Below are 27,585 nucleotides of genomic sequence, written 5' to 3'. Positions count from 1 at the left end.
GCAGCTACAGTAGGAAAACTTTCATCTTTTATTGTATGTTTTAATATAGTGGGAAGCAGTGGGGTGGAATGGGAGCAGGTCCCACTGCAGAGGTGGCTATGAATACTGCAGCTCAGACATAGCATTCATATTTCGTTCTCTTACTGGTAACAAAATGCTGGCTGCTAGCATAATTGCCTACATGAGGGTCTGCTTGCCTAATCAGACTAGAGCTTCAACAGTGGAAAACTCTGAGTAAATGCCGGTGCAGATGCAGCCTCAGTGGCAAAGGCTGACTAAACAGAAGCTGTTCCTTTTGACTCAGTTTTTACAAAATAAGTGATATGGAGCTGTAAACTTTTTCCTTATGTTAACTTTGCTGTAAATTTGGCCTTATGATCAGTGGAAAACCCTTCTCTAGCTTCAACTATCCGTCAGTAGTTATCAGAAAGTTTGACTTTACCCAAAGGTAAAAATGGGAATCCTCAGGACCAAAAGTCATATGTTTATGAGACCTAGTTTTTGACAGAACCTGGATGATAAGAGTGTCTTGGTGTCTTTCACAAGAAAAATGCCTTCATTTTGGCTCATGCAAATTGTAATTTCATATGGTTCTTTTCTGTGGTACTAGGCAATTTTTCCCATGTTGTGCAAGTCCTTCATCTTCAACTATTCTGAGAAGGATTTAATGTTTACATGATTCTCCTACAAACAAATATGGTAAATGAATCTTAGTAATTCCATATAGGTGAGTTAATTAGCAAAGCACATAAGTTTTAAAGAAATGGTGGGTTGTTTTTTGTTTCCTCCTGAGTGAATGCAGGTTTGAGGCACCTTTTTTAAATCTCTCCATCTTTAGTGAAATTTTTTTTCTGGGGCATAGAGATTACCAATGTTCCACAGTCTTGCCCACCAGATTTTCCGCTTTGGATTGAGAGTGGCTGAATCCACCAAGATTTTGTACTAAAAAAGAGATTTGAAGGAAATCATGGTTTTTGAAAACAAACACTTGACCTGGCCTCAGTGGAGTAAAACCTGAACTTCAGTGTTTGTGGAGTAGTATTTAATCTTACAGGTAGTCACAGGAAGGAGTATGTTTGGAAGTCTGCAGTCTTAAAAGGATTGGAGGACACAGTAGGGCTGCTTGCCGGGGATTTGATCTACATGCATGCAGAAGTATTGTAATGCAACATCTTTGTAGCCCCTCACTTAATGTGAGTTCGGGAAGTCTTTAAGTTGATGTACAATACCCCTAGGGCCACCTCCATCACCTTCAATTTTTGTCATTCCCTTCCCCTGGCAGCACTAAATTTGTGAGAGTACCGTGCTCTTGGTCCTTTGGTTTGTGTTCTGGTACCTGAGCTTTTCCCGACTTGGAAAGCAAGAAGGTTTTATTACTTTTAGTGTTACATGTTTTCTCTTTGAGAAACTGTTTTAACTTAGGTGGCAGATCAGGAATACCAGCTACTTTATCAATAACCTCTGTTTACCTCCTGCACAGGACTTCCTCCCTCTGATGCTGGGAGAAGTGAAGTGTGAGCTCACCTTGCCTGGGTGCATGGTGCTCATGCTTGAAAGCAGTGTCTTTCTCTTGAACAGTGTGTACAAAGGCATGCATTTAAAGGAAACTAATGTAACAGTTGATCACATTACCTGCTTTCCTTCTTTTGCTTTGGATCGTATTAAATACTTTTATCTTTTTTTCCTCCAGAATTTTACTAACTGCATTAAAATGACTCCATGTTCTGCATCCCAACATGTAATTAAAAAGTATAACTATGTGTATGCATGAGGGATTTCTGAGCACCAAGTACAGCCTTATTCAAGGGTGCTCAGCTGGGAATGTTTGCCACTGCTGCCGTTGTCAGCCTGTATAGGAAGTTCTGTGCAGTTGTGCACAGATATTTTTGCAATCAAGTTTGGTAGTAACTTGGTTACAGATAGTTGAGGACTCTCTCTGTGCTTGCTATGGTATGACTACGGTATGACTGCCTCCAATGTGGCTTGCCAAGCTCCACCAGTAAGACATGGTTAGGGTTATCTTTCTCTGGTCACTTAGTACTTTGTGGAAGCAGAGTGAGGTCACTTTGTGGTATGTGTGAAAAATGGACTTTGCCTGTTATTCACAGAGCATAAGCGGTCCCTTGTCCTTATGCCAAAAGGTTAAACTAAGTAGAGATTTGGGGATAGGGAGGAGCATCCTTTTCTTTCCACAGGTTTGCTTCTATTTCGCACTCATTCAGCTGCTTTCAGGGGATAACAGACCATGGGTTCTTGCCTGTGGGGATGCTGTGGGTAGTGATATCACATGACTGATTTTTGAGTCTCCATTCTTAGTCATTGTGTCCTAAGAGCTGTGTCTTTCAGGAGCTCATTTTAGTTTTGCCAGGTACCTGATGTCAGTAAGGATCACTTTAGCATTCATCAGCCCATAAGGTGGACAAAGTGATCTGTACCTGTGGGAGGAGTAGGATGTCTGTTTTGCAGTTTGAATTCCATCCAATGAAATTGTTTAAGAGTACTCTGCATCCTCTATGTCATTGGCTGGATCTGCCACACGTGAACTTTCAGCTCTTGACTGCACATACCTGTGGGACTGACTTGGGTCGTGCATGTCCAGAGAAGGGTGATGAAGCTGGTGAAGGGTCTAGAGCACAAGTCTTATGAGGAGCAGCTGAGGGAACTGGGGTTCTTTAGTCTGGAGAAGAGGAGATTCAGGGGTGATCTTACTGTTCTCTACCACTACTTGAAAAGAGGCTTTAGGCAGGTGGGGTCTCTTCTCCCAGATGACTAGTGACAGAACAAGAGGAAATGGCTTCAAGTTACACCAGGGGAGGTTTAGAGTGGATACCAGGAAAAGTTTTTTCACTGAAGGGGTGTTGAAGCATTGGAAAAGGCGGCCCGAGAGGTGGTGGAATCACCATCCCTGGAGGTATTTAAAAAACACATAGATGCAGTGCTTAGTGACGTGGTTTAGTGACAGACTTGGTAGTCCTGGTCGGACTTGATGATCTTAAATGTCTTTTCCAACCTAAATGATTCTATGATTCTTTGTTATCCAGACCATCAGGAATTCTGCTTTGCTTGGTTTGCATACTTTGAGGGAGCACTGGCAGTCTTGAACCCTTCTCCATGGCTTTATTGGCTCACAGGCTGTTACTGGAGGATACTTTGATTACTGAAAGGGTAGGAAAAGAATCCTGCCATAGGTGTGACATAGAGAGGGATGAACTGTCCATTGTGCCTTACAGTTAAGTGGTAATTTTTGCTTAAGTTTCTTTTTTTTTTCATGGATAGCATAGTCAGCAGCCTCATGTCATGCCCTTTTTACAGGTCAGTATCTCTAATCCAGACACTCCAAGTGTTCTGTTCACCCTCCTGGGGCATGTTATATGAATTTATCTATACAAATCTTGGAAGCAATCTAAGAAGAATGATAGCAGATGATCGTTGCCATGGGTATTTGCAAGAAGCTTCTAAATAATAATAAGATCTGTACCTCTAAAACATTATTGAAAATACTTGTTTCAGTGACCCATAGACTCTCTGGCACAAAAAGCCTATCTGAGCACTCCCAGCCCAGTCAGAGATAAACATCCTACTTTACGATGTCCTCAGTGGCTAGAACTGTTTGTGCCGTTTTGTGGTTGCACTATTATGATCATGTGCTGTAGCTGTTGCCACCACTTCTTGGAGGCCAGCAATCCAGATCAGGTTTCCTAACAAACAGTTTTGTTATTTTATGTGTACATCCAGTGATTTATTGTCTTGGGATATTTGTAGATGGTGAGGTCCTGGCAAGTTTCTGGGGCACATGGAAAGCGCTGTCTTTCTACCAAGGAAAATACAGCAGACATAAAGAATTACATGGGCTTGGGGGTTTCCTTTTACATGATTCCAAGAGAAGGCCAAGGAAATTTGTGTATCAGCCTGGAATTGTGGATTTTGTTGAAATTCAGAGAGGAATGTAGTTTTCTTCAGCCTTACAATCTTGCTTTAGATAAAAAATAACTATTCAGGAAAAGAAACAGAACTTCTGTTGTGCAGTATCTCCTTGTTCATTCAGCCTCATGATGGCTCAGACTGTGGTTCAGGACCCCCTGCTGAAACCCACAGTCCTCGCACAGTTACCTAGATGAAAACACCTCTGCATGCACTAGCAGTAAAAGCTGCAAGCAAGAAAAGTGGATTTTATGGCAATAGTTGTAGCCTGTGTTCTGCAAGATTGGGTATTGCTACTGAGGAAGGTCAGGAGAGCTCAATGCATGTCCACAGGAGTGTGTGGACTAGTCTGCAAGTGCACATTAGTCAAAGAGCATTGTTGTTTGAGTGTATTGCCTGTTGTGGTCCCTGCATGCCATCTCCTTTCAATGCAGATTAAAGGCTGGAGTCTTATTGACTCTCCAGTAGAGTGCATGGCTGAACTGGTGCACACAACAGCTTCTTAGTTTCTCTTTGAGCTTGAATACAGAAGAATAGAGATTCATGGCTCCCCAACCCCCTACCAGAGTAAACTGACCTCTCAGAGGAATCTCTTCACCTAAGGGTATGAGGATAATGCAAGGCTGTGTACAGAAAGAAAAGAGCAGGCTTTCTGATGGGACAGGGCCCGGGGCTTTTCTTTTGGGGGGCATTCAAGTGTGTTAGGCTAAAACAGAAAACAGGTGAAAGAGGCCTACTCCCTGTCATGTGACTTTGGACAAAATCTCACTTGCAGTGTAGCTGCTTCATCTTAAACCTTGGAGTCATTATTTCTCATGTTTCTTACAGTTGTTTTTGGTAATCAGGTCTCTCACACACCACCAAGCTCTTTCTGTGACTATTCCTAGAAAAGAGGCAAAAGTGCTGATGCTAGAGAGGCTCCTGGTTGGGTCCTGTACCTCAAACCCTCACCCTTCTGTCTTTTTTTCATTTGCATCTAGCTTGGGTAGAGCTGGGTCCTCTGGGCGCCAGACCAGCTCTGTCTCATGGAGCACAGCAGCCCACCTTTTGGACAGCAAACACTGACATCACCTAATCCTTTTATGTACCTAGCCTGAGGGGCTCACGATTGATCACATCTTGTGAACAATCTAATGTCACATGCCTGTTTGTATGTGTATGCCTCTGTTTTACACATATCTATTAATTTCATCTGTTCTCTTTTGCACAATATTGGCACACCATTTTTCTTTCACAGGCAGATATAACTTGTTGCATCAGCAACAAATGAGCAAAGTCTTCCTGTGAAGGCCTGCACATGTGACTGTGGTATAAAAGGTATTCTTATCATCCATCAAATTAAAAAGAAAATTATGTCCCAGCTTCGGGATATCACACGAGCAGGTTGACTGAAATCCATGTGCTATGGTAATTTCCTACATACCAACCTAAATCGCTGCTCTGAGCAAGGGTAACTGAAGATTGATGGGGGTAATGTGTTTGATGGTGTGATGTGAATGCATGTGACTGTAAGCTCTTAAACTGGCATGAGGAAAATTATTTTCACAGCATAGATTGCCCTATATATTCCTTATCTTTATGTCTTGTCCCTTTCCTCCTGAAGGACTTGGATTAGTAAAACATGAGTTCAGAGTCTTGGCACTGCTTTTCATTGCTCAGCTCATCCGGCATTGCCTGCATGTGATGGATGCCTAGCCTGAACTTTCTATATACGTTGCCCCTATCCTTCTCAATAAAGTCAGTTCTCTAAAAGTCTGAGTTGTCCTGCTTCACTCTCACAAGGGGTGGATCACCCTTTGGAAGCACCCCTTTCTTCTGCTTTCTGGAGGCAGGGGTGGAGGAGTTGTGAATCCCCCCTCCCCTTCCCTTTGCACATACCTCTCCTCTGTTAAAGGTGGGAGACAGCAACTAGGTCTAGCACCTTATATACCTGGTAGTGGCCTACCAGTGGCTAATTTTACTCAGCTGCAATGTTTAATTACAGTCATTCCCGTTCCCTGCTGCATCTGGTCTTTCTGCTGACATGTGGAAATCCTCAGCAAACTACACGTGGGGCTGAACCATTGGCAAGTGACAGATACCAATAGTATTAGGTTAGGTCCATATAATGGCATGTTAGCTTTACTCTTTCTAAAGGCAAAAGATAGACCAAGGAGCTGAGGAAAAATCTGCTTAAGTAAGTGAGAAAATATGGTACCTGACGGGTGTGTGTGTTGCAGTGTTTGATTAAAATATTTCATTTAAGCTAGATACGTTTGTGTTCTTAGACTCTTGGGGAAACTTCATCTTGATAAATACCTGTGCTCAAATAAGCCCTGTGCTGTTGTGGCATAAGAAACTGGAATTTTGTGCTCCTAATTAATTGAATCCATTTTGTAGTGAAAAATCATAAATCCCTTGGGTTTAGTCCTGTGTTAATCTCATCGCCGTTGAACTTCTCTTTCTATGTCCTTACGTTTCCTGGCTACTAGAATAATTCTGGTGGGTTTATTGTCATGTATTTATGAATAATATTAGTGGGAAACAGATTTTCTGAAATTCATTATCAGTTCTAGCACTGCTTACATCTACCTACAGAGGCAAGAGATCCCCCTAATAAGTCATTTGCTCAAGCCTAATTTTAATTAATGTAGGCTGTTAAATGAACAAATGTTTTCTAGAAAGCTAGATCTATGAGGGACTGTACAAAGCCTCTTGTCCATCTGCTTCTCAGCAGCCTTGTCTGATGTGTTAGTGATGGTGGAAGTCAGCCAGTGTGCAGAGCATACAGTCCTTCAGGAATACTTCTGCATCCTTTGAGTAGTCATTTACTCATTATGCCAAATTATGGGCTGACCAACCACCACAACTGTATGGAAATGGAGTGGACACATAAATAAGAGGGGTAAAATTAGGGCAGAGCTAGCTAAGTCCTTCCAAAACTTTTGTCAACATGACTGAAGTGGAGTTTCTGTCCTCAGTGGCTTATACTGAAAGAATGAAAGGGATTGATTTAAGTCATTGGCTTTCAGAGCTGTTTTCAGTTCTCTGTAGTTGGATGATTCTTAACCATTTATAAATTGTTAGTGATGTTGACCAACATCTCAGATAGTGCCTTTATGATGCCAGAGGATATTAAAATGATGAATGCACTGCAGACAGATTCTGACCTGGTTTGCACCACCACCAGTTGTAGACTCAGTGCTGCTCCTGAACAAGTGTCTCCTGACTTCATCTCTTACTGCCCCAAGAAATCCACAGTAGCTTGGTAATGCAACATCCTGCGGGTCCAGAGTAATTTCAATCACTTCTGCCTTTTAGAAAGGCAGAATGTGTTATTGAAGTGACCTTGAGAAAGTTCAGTTATTGTTTGTTAGAGATCCTGTGCTTCTGGTGCATGGTGGTGGGGAGTGGTAAAGCACTGCCTGCCCTGAGTGTGGCACTCCTCCCGTGATGAGGAAGAACTTTGTTCTTTCTCTTTCCTTATGCTTGTTGAGTTCTGATGTCATTTTTCTCTTAACTGCAGGTCACTTCATGGGCAACAACACAGTGATTGATGTTTTGAGGAAAGAAGGGTACGAGGTAGAACACACTCCAGCTGGACAAGCCATCAACAAGTAATGCATGCTTCTATCTAGCTGAGCAGCCATTGGGAGGGTGGGTTTATAAACAGTCAAGAAGAGGTAGTGCCAGATGGGACTATACCTACTGATGAGCTGGGCTCCCTCTCTCCTCCTCTGTTTGCATTTCTCTTCCGTGAGCCAGTTTGGAAACAGGATTTTATTTGGTTTGGGTTTGGGGTTTTGTGTGTTTTGTTTGGGGGATTTTGTTTGTTTGTTTTGTTATGGGGTCCTTTTGATAAAATGAAAATATTTTTTCCCCTGTAAGTTAACTCTTAAACTAACAGCCATACAGTATGCATGCTTGGTTCATCAGGTCTGGATGTTCTCTTATACCACATAGGCTTCCAGGCTCCTTCTTCCTCCCTTTTATGTGTTTGACTGTCCTGCCTCCCTTCTCTTTCACTCCTATTTTTGATTCTTTCTGGTTGCTCTCTCAGCCTGGAATCTGATTGCCAGAGTCCACCCAGCCTCTTTGCAAGCAGTCCCCATGACTGATGGCTCTCATGTCCCCTGTTCTCTTCTGCATTTTTAAGCCAAGGTACTTCGTTGGTTTTGTTCATCTTGCAGTTGTCCTTCGGGATATACCCTTACTGCCTCTTTTTATTTCTTACTGGATGCATGTATCCATCTCTATGGTTGCAGAAACTACAAAATGCCAAATAATCTACTGTTCCATGCTCTGCTGAGAATTACATGTGCTCTTGACTCACCTCTTCCTGGCCTTCTTGCCACCAGCTTAGGGTCTGCAATCCTTGTCTTCCCCTTCTCCGGACTCTTGCCAAATATGTGCTCCTGTGTCTTGTCAGACATTCCCACTCTTCCTTATATCACTGCTTAAAGACCACAGTGGAAAAAAGGTTTGATCCCAGTTATGGTACTGTTTCCCTCTTATCCTCTGTGTCAGTCATGCTGTCCCTCAGTGCTTACATCTCTGTTCCTTTTCCCCCATATTACTGATATGAGGCTTTCAGGCAGGATGATCACCTTTTATACAAGGGGCCCAGTGCAAAGTCTTGGTTTGTGCCTGGGGCTACACAGAAGTGGTGCAAAATAATAACAGATGTTTTTCTCATACTCTGGTTGCTTCATCTTTCTCTTTGCAGCATGTCTGCCTTTTTCAGACCATGAGATTCAAGTTCTGGCAGGTCATGTTTTTGCTGTGTTTCTTGACATGGACATATACCGCTAACTCTACATGCAGTGAAACAAAATGAGCAAAGATTCATCCCCATGAGAACACGAATGCAACCCCTAAACCTGTTGCCACCTAATAGGCAGGTAGTCTGACATGGAGAAGCTCTCTGTGCTTAGGCAGAAGATTTAATGATCCTATAACACTTCAGTCATGATAGACAATTCAGTGTATCAGTGTTTATGGGGTTAATCAGAAACCTGTCTGCATTGATATTTTCCCCCTCAGAACATCATTAGCTTAGGTATTCCTAAACCCAACCATAACAGCTTCTTAAAGCTTAAAGAAAGAATGCTTAATATGCTTAATATATACTTGAGAGTAAATAAACCCCATCTCTAAACATATAGCTGTAAGGAAATCAAGGGCAGACAACTGTGAAAAGGAGAGATAGATCTTCACACATCAGGCTATGCATCAGGAAGGTAGGTATCAACCTAGCATCATCAGGGTAGCTGGGCACCCATTTCTCTGACTACATCATGGGAGTTCATTGTCCTGCCAGTGATTCTTGTGCTTTTGAAAGCCCTCAGTTTGGCATTGATTACATCTCAAACCTCTAATTAGAACTACTGGACAGAACATCTTTCATGGTGTCTTGATTTTAAAGCTGAGTGAAGAAGCTGAAGAAAATTTCACTTTAATATTTTCTTTGAGAAAAGATGTTAACATTCCTGGATGACTTGGAAACAGATCTAAAATATGAAGTTTCAAGAAGAATGTGTGTTCTGAAGGAGAAGAGCATTTGAGGTGAGGGAAAGACCTGCGGCAAGAGTACGTCAGAGTCCTGGGAACTGAATGGAGGGTTTCACTTGACTGCTATCCTGGGCTTGTTCTAAGGACCAAAGTCCAGGGCAGTCTGAGTCAATAAACACAGTCCAGCCCACATAAATATGGAAACATATCCAGCTACTGTCCTAGATAGCAGTGCTGCACACAGTTTAGTCAATACCCATGGACTATTTCAAATGACAAAATTGAGAGAGGAAAAAAAACCGGCAAGTGGTTGAACTGAGACAGAGCATTCAAATGGCTGTTCTACTGTCTGATGCAGTAGGGGATATTAGCTGAGCAGTCCTAAAACAAGAAGATGAGAAGTCTGCAATTGTCTCCATTCCCCACAACATGACATTGTACAGTAGCAGCACAGTCTGCTGCTTCTTGTGCTCTGGCTAAGCAGAAAGTCCCTCCTGAGGTATCTTGTAGATACCTGCGTGCAGGAACACAGAAAGATGCAGGAATAATCATGCATGTTTTCCTGTAACAGGCAAACTGCTGTATGCAGTAACACAATTCCACCTGCGGACAGGGCTGCCATCCTGCCCGTCTGCAGGGGGAGAGGAATGAGTGCCGGAGGGCTCCTTCTTTGTGGTGTCACCAAAGCATGGAAGGCAAAAGGGCTGCTCCAACTGCACAGCAGCACAAAGGACAGTTTATAAATAGTGCCACAAGTTCAATCAAGCTCTTACTGTCTTATTTTGGGCTTTAACTGTTGATCCTGATTTTAGAATACATATATATGGTAAAATATTCATCACACAATCACAGCCTTAATTAAGGTGCTTCCTGACTCCTCTGTTAACTGCTATGCTGGGAGAGGAAGCTGGCCTTGGGGAAGAAGGACATGCTTTTGCATCTGTGTGCTTTTTCCTGTGATTGCTCTGTCAGTCCTGGGAAGAATTGGCTGCAGGAATTGTTGCAAAGGAGGTTATGTATATGAGTGTCTGTTGTTATTAGAGTTATGAGGCTGCAAGTATCAGAATAAATAACTGGCCGTGCAGGATAGAGGTCATCCTGTCTGTGCCTGTAGCGATGCTGAACTCCAGCGTGGTATGGACACGAGTTTGGTAGGGGAGGCTGCAGGCAGCAAGGCACTCTAATCTACAGGGGAGGGCTGGTGCCTGCTCTGTGACTTTCACAATTAAGGAACAGGCACACAGTGGAGAGACACTGCAGGAAAGGGAACCATAAGCCGATGACCTTCAGAGAGATCAAATCCGTTGTCTCTGGAGACAACTGGGTGGGGTCACTCTGTAAGGTGGAGTTAAAAGGGTGGGTGATGTGAAGGTGTTGTGGAGGAGAGTGAAAGGGTCGTGAAACTTCAGGTGATAAAGTGAGAGTGTGACAATCACAAGGATTTTGAAAGGGGTCAATAGCCCAAGACCCATTCTGCACCAGTCTCTGTCACATAAAGTTCACCACGTGATCAGTCTGTGATTTTCCTTGCAAGAAATAAGACTAAAATCTCTTAGTTTTCCCTCTACTGTCCTCCTCATGTTACAGTCTACGACTTCATTTCACCTGTTTCAGGATGAACCCTTTTTATTCTCCATCAAAGAGATGTGCCCACAGTGATGGGCTAGCTTGAAAATGGCAGTCATGCTGAAACATGTCTCCTTCAGGACCTACTCCTTGCGATGCTATTGCAGGGCAGAAAGGAAACACGCTATAATTCTGGAAAGGTTTTACTGACTGAAGCCAGGTTTCTGCAGAGTGGTGTGTGGTCTTGTCACTTTTCTGAATTTCAGCCCAAGCCAGTCTTCAATTTTGTCTTCTTACAGATGACTGCTGCATCTCTTCTCTATGAAGTAGTCATAAAGATCAAACAGATATTTGTGTTGTGCTCTGTGTATCCACAGAGTGGACTGAATTTGTGCGTTTGTCCAAAATGCTCATGAACAAGTGACGAGGGGGAATCGCTTTGTTCCAATGAGGATAAGTGTGGGCCAGCAGAGCGATGAATGGACAGGAGACTGCAGACTGCCTGCCTTGGAGTGTACATGAGGAAATGTTGCTTACTTTAAGTATAATGAAACAGATCTTGAGTAATCAAGGTAGAGCTGATTGATTGTTTCTTCAGTATTTCACCTTCCTATGAAGTTGGGTATGCGTAGCCCTTATAGTTTTTTTCTGAGGGCTTTGACTGAGTGCTCCTTTGGGCTTCCAAGATTTGCCTTGTGAGTTTGTGCATGCACATAGTCTCACTGCAGTATCTCACTTGCTGGAGCTGCTTTGTAGTGCTAGATAGTGGTGCCAGCCTAACAGAGGATCTGTGCAGCCAGAAAGCTGAAGTCCTGACTCCTGCTCCCTCATTACTTGCTATAAATGCGTGCAAAGCTCACTCCTGCATTGTGGAAGGGCTATGATTCCTCTGCATTCTCCTCTCCACATTGACCTCCATACTTGTCTGATACAACCCTTTAAAACCACAATTTCATGCTCCCTGGTGTGCTTATCTGAGTGGTAGGACAGCATTATCTTCTTTTTTCGATCAGCATGAAGTCATCAGTGCTTACACTAGAAGTGAATGCCGCAACAGTGAGTTGAGCTCTGGTCTCTTATGTGTCAGACATGTCCCCTGACCTGACGTTTTATAAAGGCTATGCATTCACTGCTCTGGACTGCCTGGCTTCATGAAAGAGAAAATTAGATGATGGTGAACTTGGCAGCACCACAGCTAGTCTGCTTCCAGTTGCTGCAGACTAGATGGCCCAAAGAATTGCTTAATGGTATATTGACCCATTCCCTTCAAAGATGGTAATTCGCAAGATGCATTTCTGCAGCTATGACTGCAGTCTGTGCCCTAGCTCATTACTTGTCTTCTCCACCAGTGAGACCTGTTGGTCTAGAACTGGCTCCTTCAACTAGTGTGCCTTAGCTGTCCTGTCCCTGCCCCTTCCCCTAGCCCTCCAAGTTAGTTGGCTCTGGGCAGGAATTGCTGAAAGGAATAATCTGGTCTGTGTTCCACAGTACAACAGACAACAGGAATGTGGTTTGACCTCTTATGACTTAGAGAGTGATTCCTTTTTTGTCTCTTTCTAGATACACAACATTATTGCCAAGAGTTATTCTACCATCAGCCAGACTGCATTCTTTCTGCAGTTCCAGGTTACCACTTTTCCAAAGCTTTTTTTCATTAAAGAGAACAGTTTTCATCAGAATATTGAGTTAAGGAAGGGAGGGCAGGAGCACAAGATAGAGAAATAAGCATCCAGCTGATACATCAGGGAGAAATACTTGTTTTGTGTGTGTGCCTTGATGGCATCTGTACCAGGATTCTCCCTCAAAGCCCTTTCAAATATTATCTGTGTTCCCTCCTCCTTCCAGCAGAACCCCCCCCAAAACCTTGTTAGCCTTTTCATCATCATCACCGGCACACAGCGCCTATGTCACATCCCGAGAGCTCCCACTGCCGTTGCATGCCCGGAAGGAGGAGGAGGAGGAAGAAGTCCTACCTCACCTGCTGCTCCCTGACAGCATCGACATGCTGGAGAAGGTAGACAGGAAGTACAAAAAGAAGAAAAAGAAGCAGCAGAAGAAGCAAAAACTGCGACAGTTTAATGACCTCTGGGTTCGCCTTGAAGAAAGGTACCTAACGGCTGGGAAGGGTGGAGGGCTTGTCATGTAAACTGGACTTCAACTTGCAGTGATTAATCCAGTACTCCAGACTTCCACAGGGGCTAGATACATGCTGAGGGCAGGATGTGACTTTCTACCTTACCGTGATTCCTGCTGAAACATTTGCTCAAGGCTGCTTGTGCTTTTAATGACAAAATAGCTTCTGCTGCATGGTTAGGTTTGTGGAATATTGGGCATAATACAATAGAAGCCTTGTCTAGACCATTTTGCCTTTGGGCTTGAGGGATTGTGAGCATGTGGTAGTCCTCTATCACAGAAGGCTGGGTCCTGTGGTAGATGGTACAGATAAAAGCCTTGGACCTTTTTCCAAGAGCTGCTGCATATGTGGAAACTGCCGTATCAGGCATGTGTACTCCTTGCATTTGGACAGTTTTTGTGTAGTATTTTCAGTTTCTATATTCTTCCAGTCTTAAAAAGCATGTGAGCCCTGTGGCATTACTGGAGATCTGGAAAGGGAGATGACAACCTAATGGATGATGGAATTAATATTAAAAATTGAGTGTATTGTATATAGGGGCAAAGGTTCACACATACCCCCTAGTTTTCAACCAGAAGAGCTTACTCGACTACAAGAACTACAGCAGCCTGCAGAAAAAGCTAACTTGTCCCTCACTAGCTATATTTAGGCCTGTGGCTGAATGTGTACCTTAATGTTTCCCTGCTGTCTAATAACACACAGACCTAAGTCTGCTCACTTTTGTACTCTATGTCTCTGTATCTCTGGTATCTAATACTCAGGTTGAAAGCACTTTATTTTTGTGGTACTGTACATAACAAGACAGGTCAGGATGATGGGGAAAAGCCTGCAGTTCTTGAAATGAAGCTTCTACATTAATATTTTTTTTTCCTCTGAAGAATATTTCTTCCAGCTCCCTGAGGTACTGTGTATATCATGGTTCTTCTGTGCCTCTTATATCACTTCCCTGGGTCTCAGCTGTACCACTTCTTGGAGTAATACATTGCTCAGGCTGGATGCAAGCAGGTGCAACAGCTGTTGTTCTGCTCTAAGCATTCAGCCGTTGTCAGACTTTTTAGACCAGACTCCTTTTCCTCGTTTCTACAGTAGTTTTTGGGTCTTATCTCTGCTCTTCCTTCCAACCCAAGTCTGAGTAGTCTGGAGAGAAAGGAAGACTAATAAATGTGCATGGAGGTTTGCATGCCCACTGACAGACCTACAAAGAGTCCAAGATTCACCAGTCAGCAAATCCTTATAGTCATCATATTTGATTTTGTCATTTAGTGTATCATTTACTTTCTATTAATGTAGTTGATACCAGTTGTTTGTGAATGGGGTTTTGGAGCTTCTGTTGAAGTTGGAGTCTCTATGATCTCAAGATCCTTCCCTGCCAGCACACTGACGTGTTCAGTTTTTCACATGCAGTTGTTCATATGAAACTCAGGGAAGTCAATGGACACAGTGATGTGAGATACACATGCACTTGCAGCATCAGTGCCTTCAGAGGAAGAGGGAAGATGGGAGGATATGCTACTGTGACTAAATTGGAGGTACATACTGGATTGCAAGTACTGCAAGGCAATAGTGAGGTAAAAAGCAAAGGTAACCTTAGGAAACTACTGCATAAGCCTGGGAGCAGTGAATGCCTCCTTTCCTTCTTTTGTAATGTTTCCTTTTTTCTCCTGCTAATTAAGTCATCCTTTGTGCTAGAAACTTACCCAGGTACTAGGTGACAAATTCTTTTTAGGGGTGTGGGTCCTTAGCAGGAGAGAGCTTGAACTTCTAGAGGTGGAGGTGTTGCTTGGGAGTACTGGGTAAGACAGGTAAGTGACGTTTATTGCTGCCTGGGAGATCGCTGCACCCTTGCTACAGAGGGAGAGCCGCGGGTGTCAGAGAGGCAGCTGCCATTCGCGTACAGCCCCCACCTGCTCCGGGTCTAGGCTGTGCGAGGCGGGGAACGTCGGCCCCGCGGCCCCGCCGACACCCCGCGCCGCGAGCGGGCCGCGCCGTGCGGGCTGGGCTGAGCCGACAGCGCCACCTCGTGTCCTCACGGAAACGCAGCCCCCTGGGCTCAGGCTCACAGGTGCGCAGGGCACGGCTCGCTGCGAGCCTCAGCCCTTGCTCTAAGCACTCCCTGGGGTCCCCAGGCACAGGTAGCGCTGTCAGGTTTCTTATGTCTGGGCCGTTCACAGCTTTCCTCCTGTCAGCCTGAAAATGTGAAAGGCAGAGCTCAAGTGATTTAATGCAATCTTATAGTGCGCTTGGCAGAGTGGCTTTCATTTGTGCTCCTGTATGCATCAGCTGTCAGGTGTATTTCTTTGATGTGTGGCCAGCTGGCTTCTCTCCAGTTACTGTTCAAACCTTCTGTGGGGACCTTCAGGTATGGAAGGGTAAGTGTCTCTAAAAAGGATACTAATTGCCTTCAGTTTCCCAAACCATTTTTGCTTAATGGGGGTGGCCAAAATAAGGCAAGAATGGTGCACAGCAGCGGGGGGAGTGGCAGCAGGAAAAATTACTATGCCTTTTTATTTGGCAGGTAGACTTGCATTTAATTTTGTCCCAATTTGTCTTCTGGTTCCACAGAGCCCCATGAGGCCCTGGGGTGTACGTCAGCCTTACAGCTGTGGGGTCAATCATAGTTTCCAATACATTGACAAAAAGAACAACACCTGTGCAGTATCTGACCCTTCTGACTCTTGACCTGCCATGGTGTGGGAGCTTCCTCAGTTTGGAATGGTTGGTGTTTTCAGTCTGGAGCATACAAATTTCTCTCCTCCATCACATGTTGCCATAATGGGAGTTCTGCATCACATAGCCTCTGACTCAGTTCTTGTTCATCACCACCTCAAAGTCCTCACTACCACTGGGAGATACTCTGGGATGTGGTGGTCTTTTCCCGGTGACTCTAGGATTCATTTCTGGAAGTAGCTCTTCCTCTCCTTAAAGCATGTCATGTAAACCCTTTGTAATTCTGTAGTACAGGAACAAGTTTGGTCCGTGCTAAGATGCACATACAGACATGGCAGGGGAAGACGGATTCAGCTGAAAGCAGGTGCCTCACTCCTGCTGTGCTCAGCATGTTGCCGCAGTTACAGTCCCCTGCAAGAAAGCTTGTTTTCTTCTTGCATATTTTCTGCTTAGCTGAAAGGTGCTAGGAACATGGTGGTCCTGCCCATCTGAATGTGTGGGAGCAACGGGCAGGCTGGCTGGGTAGGCCTGTGTACAGGGCAGGTGTTCAAGGGCTACCTCCACCCTCCTCAATCTCTTCCCCCTCAAGACTGGTTTGCAGTTCAGCTGGGCAGCACCCTGGTCCATATGGGCTGTCATGGGAGCTGCCCACACCTGTGAGGAAGCGATGAGGCGGTGCTCTGCCACCAGGAGACAGTCCTCTGGTGAGCATGGAACCAGTACAAGAGACCATTCCCAGGAGCCCAGGAGACTGATGGTGGGACACAGAGGCTGATGAGCATGGAGCGGTTCTGGGCTGAGTCTGGACTGATGTTCTTCTCTTGCCTTGCAGTGCTACGGACCCTCCTCCCCGGATCCGCATCATTAACGGCTACATCACGGTTGAACCGCAGCCCCGGGGCCACAGACAGTCTAGTCACGCTCGTGCAGACACTGGCAGCGCTCACCAGCTTTCCCGTTCCATTTTCCTCCCACTATTGACTTTGACTTTACATATGATAAGGCTGCATTGAAACACAGGGGGAGACAAACTGCAGGGAACTCACCTTAAAAAGCAAAAAAAAGAAACTTACGTGAAAAAAAACAGAAATAGAAGACTGAGTGGGACACCTGTTCTTTCAGGTGTTCTTAAACTGCCTCCTTTTCCTGAATCTGGATCATTAACACTATTAACTGGTTTGACCTGCCCAAAGCAGGAGAAGATATTTTAATGAAAGTGTTAGTTATCCTTCTCTTGCAGAAGAATGATTTCATGTTATCCCATAATGCTTTGGGGAGATTATAATGTTTGCTATAACATAGCTGTTGTTTAGCTGTATAAGCCCAACTAAATTACACTTTTTTCACCTTCAGTGCCTTGTAAGAAGATTTACACACACTAACTTGTTTGTTAGACCAGAATATCTTGGTCATACAAGCACAGCTGGGAAAGAGAGGTTAGTATTTTATGTCTCTACTGGGTAATACTTTTAATTCTTGCTCGTTAGGGCTCCAGATTACATTTAAAGGTTCATGACAACACCTTCTACAATAGAATAAACCACTAAAGACTTCTGAACACAGAATGTTTCTGCCGTCTGTTTGGTGCTGTTGTAAGATGGGTACACCTGAACCTCCAATGGCCAGACAAGTTTCATAAGCACAAACTAATATATGTTTAAGAAAAAATATAACCTGGGAGCTTTGCAATCATACTGTTGGATGCTTCCAAAACAGGAAGTTCTCAAGAGCTGATCTGAGAAATCCAGATGCAGGTTTTCCCTCTCTTTCTACATCACAAATACATAGTTATTTTATAGATGGAATCACTTTTGGGGATAAAGGGCTTTCTTTTCCTTTTCTGCACAGTTAGGCTTCATTCTAGGAAATCCTTGCAAGTTTTCCACCAATTTCAATGGAAATTCTCGGACTTTCCAAATTGTTTTAAGTCCTTTGCTGTCTACTTAAAATGGACATGCTGTTGACTGTTGAATGTAGGAGGCTTGGAAGTGGTGATGAATGGTTTTCTGTGTTTGTGCAGGACAACCTCATTATCACACTGACTTGTTTTGTGAGCAACGTATCCCTCAACGTATCCCTCCCTCATCTTAGGAGGGTTTCATTGCCTGGGAAGGTCTCATAGGATTCACCCATGGGAAGGCTTGGAGCCAATGTGCTGAGCCTTGTACCTTGGAAACACAGCAGTCACCTGGTCAAGCGAGACAACAAACCCTCAGGTTTTCCTTCCTGTGCATGTACATATGCTTTGCTGCTTTTTTCATTGCCTCTAAAAACTACCTCTTCTCATTCTTCTACTGCACATGGGAGGAGGAAGAGCAAATGGTTCTAGCTTTCTTAACAGTTTTTCAATCTCTTAATCTCAGATTTCAGACCCCCTTCAGAAGAACTGAATCTGAACAAATTCTCAATTTGCTGAGGAAAACTGAGAAAGGAGAGGCTAAATACCACAGTTTGCAGCCACACTGTGGGGAAAGAAATATATCTAGGCTGAGGCAGAAGATGGAACCATCTCATTGTATGTTCCTTCTTATAGGGACTACTACAAGGCTTCAGGGTCCTGAATGCGTTCTGGCTTCCTTGGCTTTACACAGCAGCCGGGCTGGTGATGTGCCGTCCCCTGTCTCTCTCTCTGGTTGATCTTTCACTGGTGTAAACTGTCATAGGCCTGGTGGGTCCAGAGCTGTTTTCCTTGGCCTGAATATGACCTGAGGGGAGCAGATTAGATGGCAGATAGCGTGGTTACAAGATGCACTGCAGGCCTGACAAACTGAGCACATGTGTACTTCCCAGTGCATCTGAAGGGGCCATCAGATACATTATGTCCAAGTGTGTTCTGCCACTTGCTACTCTATGCATTGGTAGTGCTTCTCCTCCCCCTCTCCTCTGTCCTTCAGAAGTGCATGAAGAGGTATGGCACAGGTCCAAAGGGCTCTGGAAGCGCTAGAAGGGGCTGAGGCATTTCTTTTCTCCATTACAAGACAAAGGCTGCTGTGTAAAATAGCCCCAGACTGACTTTTCCCTTTGTTCCCTCCTCCATGGTTGCTCCTGAGTGTCACCTCTGTGAAAGGAGCTGAGTTGAGTGGAACAGCCATGAATGTTTTTCTTAGGTTGGCATGAGGGAAGAGTAATTATAAAACACTCAGGGGTAACAGAGACCTGAAGCAGCACTATGGATAATTCAGTTCTGGTGGCATAACTTATTTTGTAGCCTGTGTCCAAGTGCCTGACTATGTCAGGGAAATAAAGATGTTCTTAAACTGTGATTGATTGTGTGCCCACAGAAGCTCCATCCTGGGGGTCTTTCTGCAAAGTAATCAGATTCTTTCAAGGTATTCTTGAGGGTCTCATGAGCTTGGCTTGGTACCTGTGAACTAACCAAGTGGTTCCTACCCCTCACTTTTTCTTCTAGAGTAGTCTTTGCCGACTGGCCATAGGACACCAAAGTCTTGAAACTATGACTGGTATGGAGAGCAGAGCCTTACTTAACTGCACGTGCTACTCAGCTGTTTACAGTGACCGCTGGGGAGTGCTACACTGAGGTCCAGTTGTTTCTCCTTAGTTCCAGAATAAGAAAAGTTTACCAGGACTGGAACAGCCTGAGGAGCCATCCTAATGGCCAAGGTCTGCTCAGGTATCACCCTTCTTTGAGCAGGAGAGCATCAGGAAAGCAACCGGTCCCATCGTGTGCCTGGAAGACTTCACTGTCCCTCTGTCTGTCCCTCTCAAGCAGCTGAGATAGTTTTTGTGGCCTTGCAAGTGAGATACTGTCAGGCTTGTGATGAGTAGCAGACTTGACTCAGAAATAACTGTGAAAGGTGCAGGTACTCCTTTTGTCAGTGCAGGGGCTGAAATCTCATGTTGTCTCCTGAGCTAGGTGCCTCTGCATTCTCTAACTGCTATTACAAAGTGTTTGTTACATCTGAACATCCTGGTCTCCCTTTTCCATTCTCTTTCCTTTGTACTTACTGATTAACCTGTGCACTTTGCTGTTCCCCTTCTTGCTTAAATAGTTCTCATAAATCCTCTCTCCAATGTTCTCTGTTAACAGATCTGTTTTGAGATGGTTGGGACTCTTGCCATGGGTTCCTTGTGGTCAAGATTTCTCTTTCTCTGTTGGGAGGCTCCTATTTGAAAAGTTATTAGCAGAAATTAGAAACCTACTCACTTCAAAATGTACTAGTTTGATAATATATTCTACACACCACCTGATCAAATTGTAATGTTGGAGAGTATATGTTGTAACTATCGCTGATTTTCAGCAGTGTATTGTGAATTCTTGTGAATATTTGTTGCTTGACTAAGCTTGACTAATGGACTACTGTATTATGATATATATGCTTTTTAATTATGTTAAAACTTCACATTTATGTATATAGCAAGGAAAAAAAAGGCAGACAAACATCCTCCTTGGGAAAAGGGCTTCCTGTTTCCTGAGATAGTCAGCACTTGCACTTTATTTCTACTTGCTGATGAAATGGACCAGGCATTAGACACCATTTATTTTGAACTTATTTACCTTCCAACAGCTACCTCCTGCAATTTCACAGCTTTTTCTTTCTGCTGCTGCATTGAAGCTTTATTTTCTGATATGGTATTTGGTTAGCAACTGGGATTCCTTGCAAAGCACTGCAGGAGGCATGACTTCACTCAGTGTGCTTTAATACACAGTAATGTGCTCCTACCTGACACAGAGTTTCTGTGAACTGTGAATGCTCCTTAGCAAGGTGGTGATGCAGTGCTGGTTTACTTTCAAACTCTTTCAGATTGGGATGTGAAAAATAAAAACACTTAAAAAAATAATGTTCTTGTTGTTTAGATATGGTCTAAAAAGAATAATTACAACAATGTGAGAGGGGATCAATAAACTTTGTGGATTACCTCATTCTAACTTCTGACATGCCTTAAGGACCTTGCATGGTTTTGTTATTTTAAAGGTGCAGAAGCATAAAAGAACACAAAGTAATGCAAAAAACCTTGCTCAGTGATTTGTATTTCTTTCTTTTCACTTTGAAACTTTTGAAAGTGGGTGTTTTTTCCTGTTTTTAACCATTCATATACCAAAATTATACTTCTAAAACAGATTAGAGGGAAGAACTGCAGGAGTTACATGAGGCAGGTAAATAAATAAAAATTAAGAAATCTAAACATATTGTTTCTTTTTTTTTTTTTTTCCCCTCTGTGTTCCTTCTGTACTCTCTGCAACAACACTTCAGGGGAAAATATGGCACTCTTTAACTAGGGAAAACAGCCAGGCACTGAAAGAGGAGATCCCTCTCTTTGAACACCACGGTAGTCTTGTGGCTGATCTTTCTTGTCTCAGTAGAGTTGAAAGCACAATTACTCCGTAAATATGATAACAAGCTAATATAGTTCAGTGGGTTGTTATAGCCTCTTTTGATCAGCTATTTAAAACACTGTGACACAGCCAGTGTGTAGAAATCAGGCTGAAACCTCTTAGATAACCAAGGAATGTGCTTTAGAAGATGTATTTCTCCAGTGGCTTGCTGTCTTGAGAAGGTGGACAAAATATATCATTTACCCTTTAACACAAAAAATAAAATCTAAGCCATGAAAATTAATAAAAGGTGATCTTGTTATATCCATGGTGAAACTGATCGCTATTTTCTACCCTTCTACTCTGCTTCATCCAGACTGCTACCCTGTAACCACCAGTGAATGCACATGAGGTTTATTCAGGTCAGGTCTGATGCTGAAATTAATTTACCTTTCAAGATCACAGTCCTGTTGTGGTGCAGGTTTGTTTTTATCAAAAAGACTGTGTGTATCAGTAAAGGCTGGAAAAAGTGTCTATCACAATGTATTAACACTCTTGCACACAAGCAGGTCACAGCTATACTCAGTGGGTTAAATGGCATAAAATTAGAAGCACACAGTGTTGCTGGGTGTTCCCTGTGCTTCAGGATAGCAACAGCCACCCAGCATTTGTACTCTGAGGACTGCTCTGAAGATACTTGTGGTCTAGGCAGAGAACTGAGGCCCCTGCCTTTGATCCTCTGAATCTTTCTGAGGTGTGTGTCTTTCTATATGGGTATTGCCAGCAGTGTTCAGCTATATCTTACCCAAGAGCTAGGTTTTCCAGTGCTCAAGCAACCAGGTACTACCTGGGAAACTGGGCATCAAACAGTTCAGAAAACCTCCACCCTGCAAACTCTCTGACCGTGGTAAACTTACCTCTGATTATACAGCTTGTGTCTTGAGTCATTTGATCATTCAGATTGCAACACCCATGGAGAGTTTATTCCCTCCAACACTGCAAACAAGTAAAAGCTTTGGATTTTAAAATGTCATTTCTATGTGCCTTGATATTATTTTTTTGTAGATGCATAAATAATTGATACCCAGCATAAAACATACTGTTACTGTCACAGCTCTTTCTCTGATACCTGTGACAAATGACTACAGGTCTTTTGTGCATTCTTCCATTCTGTTAATTTTAACACCTCCCTTCAAGGATGTAGCTATGCATGTAGCTTTAGCTTCATGCAGCTGAAGACAAGAAACAGTATTTTGACTTCATTTCCTGACAAATGTTACTATTCGTGCATTGTCTCAGCTCTCCCTTCTCCTCTTCACACCTCACCCTGGCTCTAAATTAGTCTGTGCAATTTTAGGCAGTACCAGCAGAAGGTCAGGGGACCTGCTTTCTACATGTGGATACCTAGTGTGGGAACTGCCTCTAGGGTCCCCACAAAACAAGGAGCAGAGCTAATGCCTTTTTGCTGTCAGGTAGCTCTGGGGTTAAAGTACTGGGTAAGACCTGTTTTCAGCTCTGTCTTTGCTAGAGGAGATTTGAAGCCACAGCTCCTCCAGGTGCAGTCTAGCATCCACTGAGAAGTTCACTGGAGGGAGGTAGTTCCTCTCTGTGTAGGGTGCACGGAATATATAAATGTTTGTTAAGCAATAGGTGAACATGACTTACAAGTTTAAGAGCTGATTACCAGCATCTACCAGGGATAGCTGTGATCAGCCACTGAAAGCCCACCTTCCTGCTGCCGTTTCTGTACCGGCTATTTGATATTCATTGGATCCAACATGTAAACATTCCTGGGACATGTTTGAGGTGATCAAGTGGTGGCAGTGTATCACAAAAGACACAACACTAATGATCAGCCCCCTGAATGATTCAAACATTGCATACATGCAGTACTTATCGTTCAGGGTTAGTGCACGTGACAGAATGTATGCTGGGAATACCAGTCCTGTCCAAGATGGTTTTGCCTACTGTATGTCTTCTCAGTACAGCACAGTGGGTCAGTTTGAGGCTGGTCTGATTAGCTGCTGGTGGAACTAGAGTCTTTGAGGAGAGCTGGTGCTCCTTTTGTGGAGCAGCACCTGGTGGTATAGACATCTCAGAGAGGCAAAGCAGCTCTGACCCTGTGATTAACAGGGAAACAGAGCTGTCAATAAAGCTGCACTGAACACTTCAGATAAAAACCCCCTTTTTTTTATCCTCAATAATTTAGTGAGTATTCACTATAAGCTTATAAACATTCGTCTGTGGAGGAGTGGAAGGAGGTGGCCCCTTCTAAAGAGACGGTCAAAATCAGATATTTTGATTAAGTTCCAATTAGCCATAGAAGAAAACAAATTTATCTTTTCAGGTTGCATTGCAATAGATGTGCTGCTGCATGCCCTCACATCTCATGTTATTGTGATTGTCCATCTGGTATGCAGCTTTTGAAAGCATCCCAGGAAATGCATTTTGTATGTCTGATTTGAACATAGTGGAATGTTATAAAGAAGTATGAACTCACTGGCCCGCCCCAGAGTTTGCTAGCAGGCAAGGCAATCTTCTGAGACCTTCCAATAGTGGGTGCCAAGCCTCAGTTCCGTGTGGAAGGCACATGAAGTTTTGTGCTGGACTTTTATGACATACTGGGTAATTACCTGCCAATATAGCTTCAAGGATACAAACTCACAACTACTCAGATCAAACGGACAAAGGCTATTAAAAGAATTGGAGCAGATATTGCTACAAGCAACAAGAATCTTGAATATCAGGCTCCTACCATGAAAGGTAAAAAGATGCATAACCTAAGTACAGCAGTTACACATCTGTACTTAGCAGGCCATATAAACCAGCTGTCTTTGGGCTTTAACGTTACCAAGCACTGTGCCACACCCCACCCACTCAGAAGAACTTAGGCATTTCCATTACTAAGCAGAAAACCCGTATCCAGGCTCCTGTGAGACATGCATGTACACAGGCTCTTTTCCCCACATTAGACTTATGCCAAAAGGTTAGATCCTTAAATGCCACGCAGCACTATTTCTTTTCCACAGTGTTGTGTACTTCCTATGTAGCTTATGCTGCTCGCCAGTAAATTTGTGCTGCCTATAGCATTAGAATATAATAATGAAAATAGTGCTTTGCAAAGGAACTTTTCTCTAGAAGATCACTAGGGACCAGTGTTACTCTGGTGAAGTTTCTTCATATTCATAATGATTCAAGAAAATATGAAGTCCTTGGCACCAGAAATCACCAAACATGGCCTAGGATCCACTCATATTTTTCTGAAGAGTCATAGGCTAGCAGGAGAACCTTTTCAGGCTTGCTCAAGCTTTTTCAAGGTTGGTGTTTAATCGTCTTGATGTGTGGCAGTTTAAACAGAATAAAAACACTCCACTCATCTGAATTTATGGCATTGTTTATTTATTTATTATTGTGGGTACAGTTATCCATTACCTGCTGGAGAAGCTGCATGGTACTTAGTTACTAGCGGGGTTTAACCCGTGACAGAGGTAAAGCTGTCATGCTGGAGTTGTTTTACATGGCAAGACCCAGATATGAGGAAAATCAGTTGTGTGAAGAATTGTGAAAATGTCACTTACGGTTAGCCCAAAAACTCAATTGCTAGAAAGGAAATTAGGCAAATAAAGCAATTTACAGAAGAGCTGGCAACCTCTGTCTCAACAGTTCAGCACCTAGACAGCAGGAATAGAAACTGATAATCCAGGAAACATTTAGGTGTACCACCCTGAACAAACACACAATAATTTGCTCAGGAAGCCAGGTGTCAGTGATGAATTACGGTACAGAGACTGGTTTACTGCCTAAAAAATGACAGAAATGCCCTTCCTAAGATTTCAGTGGCAGCTGCTAATAGCAAGCTGAACATTCTTCAAGTACCCAATTCTTTACCGAATTTGTTATCTGTTTAGTCACAGCAACTTCCTCTGGTAATGTGTCAAAGATCTGACTTTGAATTTCCTGCACCTGCATTTCATTAAAAGTCAAATTTGTTTTGAAATTTCTCCATGCTTGCAATTCGGGGACTGCAATTCTTGATGCATTAGTTCTCTTTTTTTAATTCAGAGTTACTGTGCTGTAGAACCAGAGGTGTTTAAAGCCAGTCTGTTCTTTGTGTGGACAACCATAGCTCATTAGAGGTCTCTGTGCACCTCTGTCTTGCTGCATACATCCTGCCAGAACTCTTTGAGGAATCTGTTACTTCATGACCTGTCATATCAAAAAGAATTAGGGTTCAATCCAGACTGACTGGTGGATGAGCAAATCGAGGATGAGGAAGTTTCAGTGATTTTTACATATTCTGATATGATGAGGTCAGTCTTCAAACTGGGAGATCAAGAAGTGAGTTAGAATTTAGGCTTGAAAAGCACAGACACATGTTAAACAGTCTTATAAGTGGTCACTACCTCTAGCAGCTCCAGATCCTGAGGATTCCTCCTGCCTGGTAGCTGGAGCCTGGTCCAGGGACCCAGAGGTCTCTGTGCCAGACCGATGGATGTAGCTGCTGCTTTCCTGTTTGCAAGTTCAACCTGCAAATAAAAGCGGCAAAGCTGAGCACGTACTCCAGAGACAGACAGACAGGCAGACACACACATGGACAGAAGACACTGACATGGCCGGTTACCCACACTGACACAGATGAGACACTGCCTTCAACAGCACCCACATAAAACATAAGCACAGCCAGCCAAGACCCCTCTTCCTCTTCAGTGGTAAAGACAGACATTTGCTACTGAAAATGTCTGCATCCTCACCCGGAGTTCATGAGCACATACACCGTTGTGGCTTGTATGGGCACGGCCCACTCCTCTGTCCACCTGCCACCACCACCCAGATCCTGAACACTTTTACATGCTTCATGGATCTCCTACTCACCATCTTGTCCAGCTAACAAATCCAGAACTTACACACTCATCTGACAGGTATCTGCACTCACGGGTCCCCTTGGTTACCAGCACAGACCCTCTGCCTACTTGGTACCCCTGCCCAGATCCAACACCTACTACTTGCTGGCTGGTACAGCTGGAGGTCTGCCAGTTGGAAGTACACACCGCCCCTGAACACAGTAGGTGTGCGGAAGATACAGACCCTCTTCGGCCCCACAGCAACTGGTGCTGGGTATGCATCTGTGACCTGAGATCCCACTCCAGCTGCTGGAGCTGACCCTCACCTGCTTCATTCTGCCCAGTTCCTCACAATTACTGGTTTTCAGGACACACACTGTTCCCATGCCAGTGCCTAGTGGCCAAGACCACCACCTGCTGTAGTTATGAAAAGATTTAATGAGAAAATAGGGCAAATTTCAGTGATCAGGCACAGGGTGTGGTCAAACAAGCATACTGATGAGCAATGTTTTACATGCAACCAGTCCCTTTTACACCACTTTGTCCATTCCTCCCCTTTGCTTCTTCCCAATCCCCTTTCACTAAACATTCCTTTGTAAATTTTGCATAGTCCCTCAGACCCCCCTCGAATTCCCAAATCCTCACATTATCTTTTTTCCCCTTTCTTATCAGTTACAAAGTCCAGGTGGCCATCTCCAAAGCTGTGCCTGGGACTTTCTTTCAATCATCCATCAATTAGTAACTAGAGACACTTAATCCTTGGCATGGTCTCTTTTATCTGTTGTCTCTTTATGTGTTCTTGCTTATCATTTCACTTGCTTATCATTTATTTATTATCCCCTTTGCACTGAAAAGGCTCTTGATCAGATAACCTTCATGAGGCAGACACATTTACCTTCCACATAACCTGACAATACATACTGCACAGGACATTCTTTTAGCAGAATGATGGAAAGACAAGTGATTTTTTTTTATTTTATTATTTATTTATTGACAGCTTCTATTTGTGTCACAGCAAGAGCACAGTCCAGGGCACACAATGTACCAAACTCATACCACCTTGAAGCTTCCTTCACTGAAACCAAGTCCATGGTGCTAAAACTGAGAAACAAAACTGTATCCCCGACTTTGGAAATCCAGCATGGAAGGACAAACTGCAGGTGCTGCTATAATCATGTCTATCATGGCACTTGAAGCTGTTAGCTTGTGTGACCCCCTGATGCAGCTGTAGCCACTAGCACCTTGCACTGAGCCAAATGGGCTGAATCAAGGTGGTGTGAAACAGGAAGCTGATGACACCATCTCAGAATCTTTGTTGGCAGCTTATTCGTAGCTTAAGAACCATCTATAGCTTGCTGGGAGTGTGGCTGTTAACTGGCAGATACAGGGATAAGTCTCTGCAGGGATGGGGAGTGAGTTCTGATCCTGTCAAAAAGGCTGAGGTGTTTTCCCCAGGGCCTCATACAGATACGGTTTGCCGTGCAGGCAATTGCTGTTTTGGTCTGAAGCCACCACATGAACTGCATCATGGGATGTGCCTGCTGGAGGCAGTTACCTGTATATCTTGGGTTTTGGGACCTGTTAATCTCAGGCCAAAACACCACATTTGGTTGTCTGGGGAAACATACCAGCTGAGCACACCCTGCCTTCTCCCTCCCCACCAATTTTTCTCTTTGAAACAAATGACAAGG

The 27,585-nt window shown here is 43.7% G+C and overlaps 1 protein-coding gene across 1 annotated transcript in view; it reads left to right on the top strand.

Moving 5' to 3' along the window:
* The window catches only part of TRABD2A (TraB domain containing 2A), a 79,716-nt gene extending 62,182 nt beyond the window's left edge, over positions 1–17,534 (top strand). The window contains exons 5-7 of the mRNA XM_040580109.1: positions 7,427–7,517; positions 12,826–13,083; positions 16,611–17,534. Coding sequence (XP_040436043.1) covers positions 7,427–7,517; positions 12,826–13,083; positions 16,611–16,791 — 530 coding nt within the window. The 3' untranslated portion in view covers positions 16,792–17,534. The remainder of the gene's footprint in view (positions 1–7,426; positions 7,518–12,825; positions 13,084–16,610) is intronic.
* Positions 17,535–27,585: the final 10,051 nt, after the last annotated feature.

This window comes from Falco naumanni, chromosome Z (genome assembly GCF_017639655.2).
Source record: "Falco naumanni isolate bFalNau1 chromosome Z, bFalNau1.pat, whole genome shotgun sequence".
Lineage (NCBI taxonomy): Eukaryota > Metazoa > Chordata > Aves > Falconiformes > Falconidae > Falco > Falco naumanni.
Note: the sequence above shows the minus strand (reverse complement) of the source record. Positions and strands in the feature narration are given on the sequence as shown.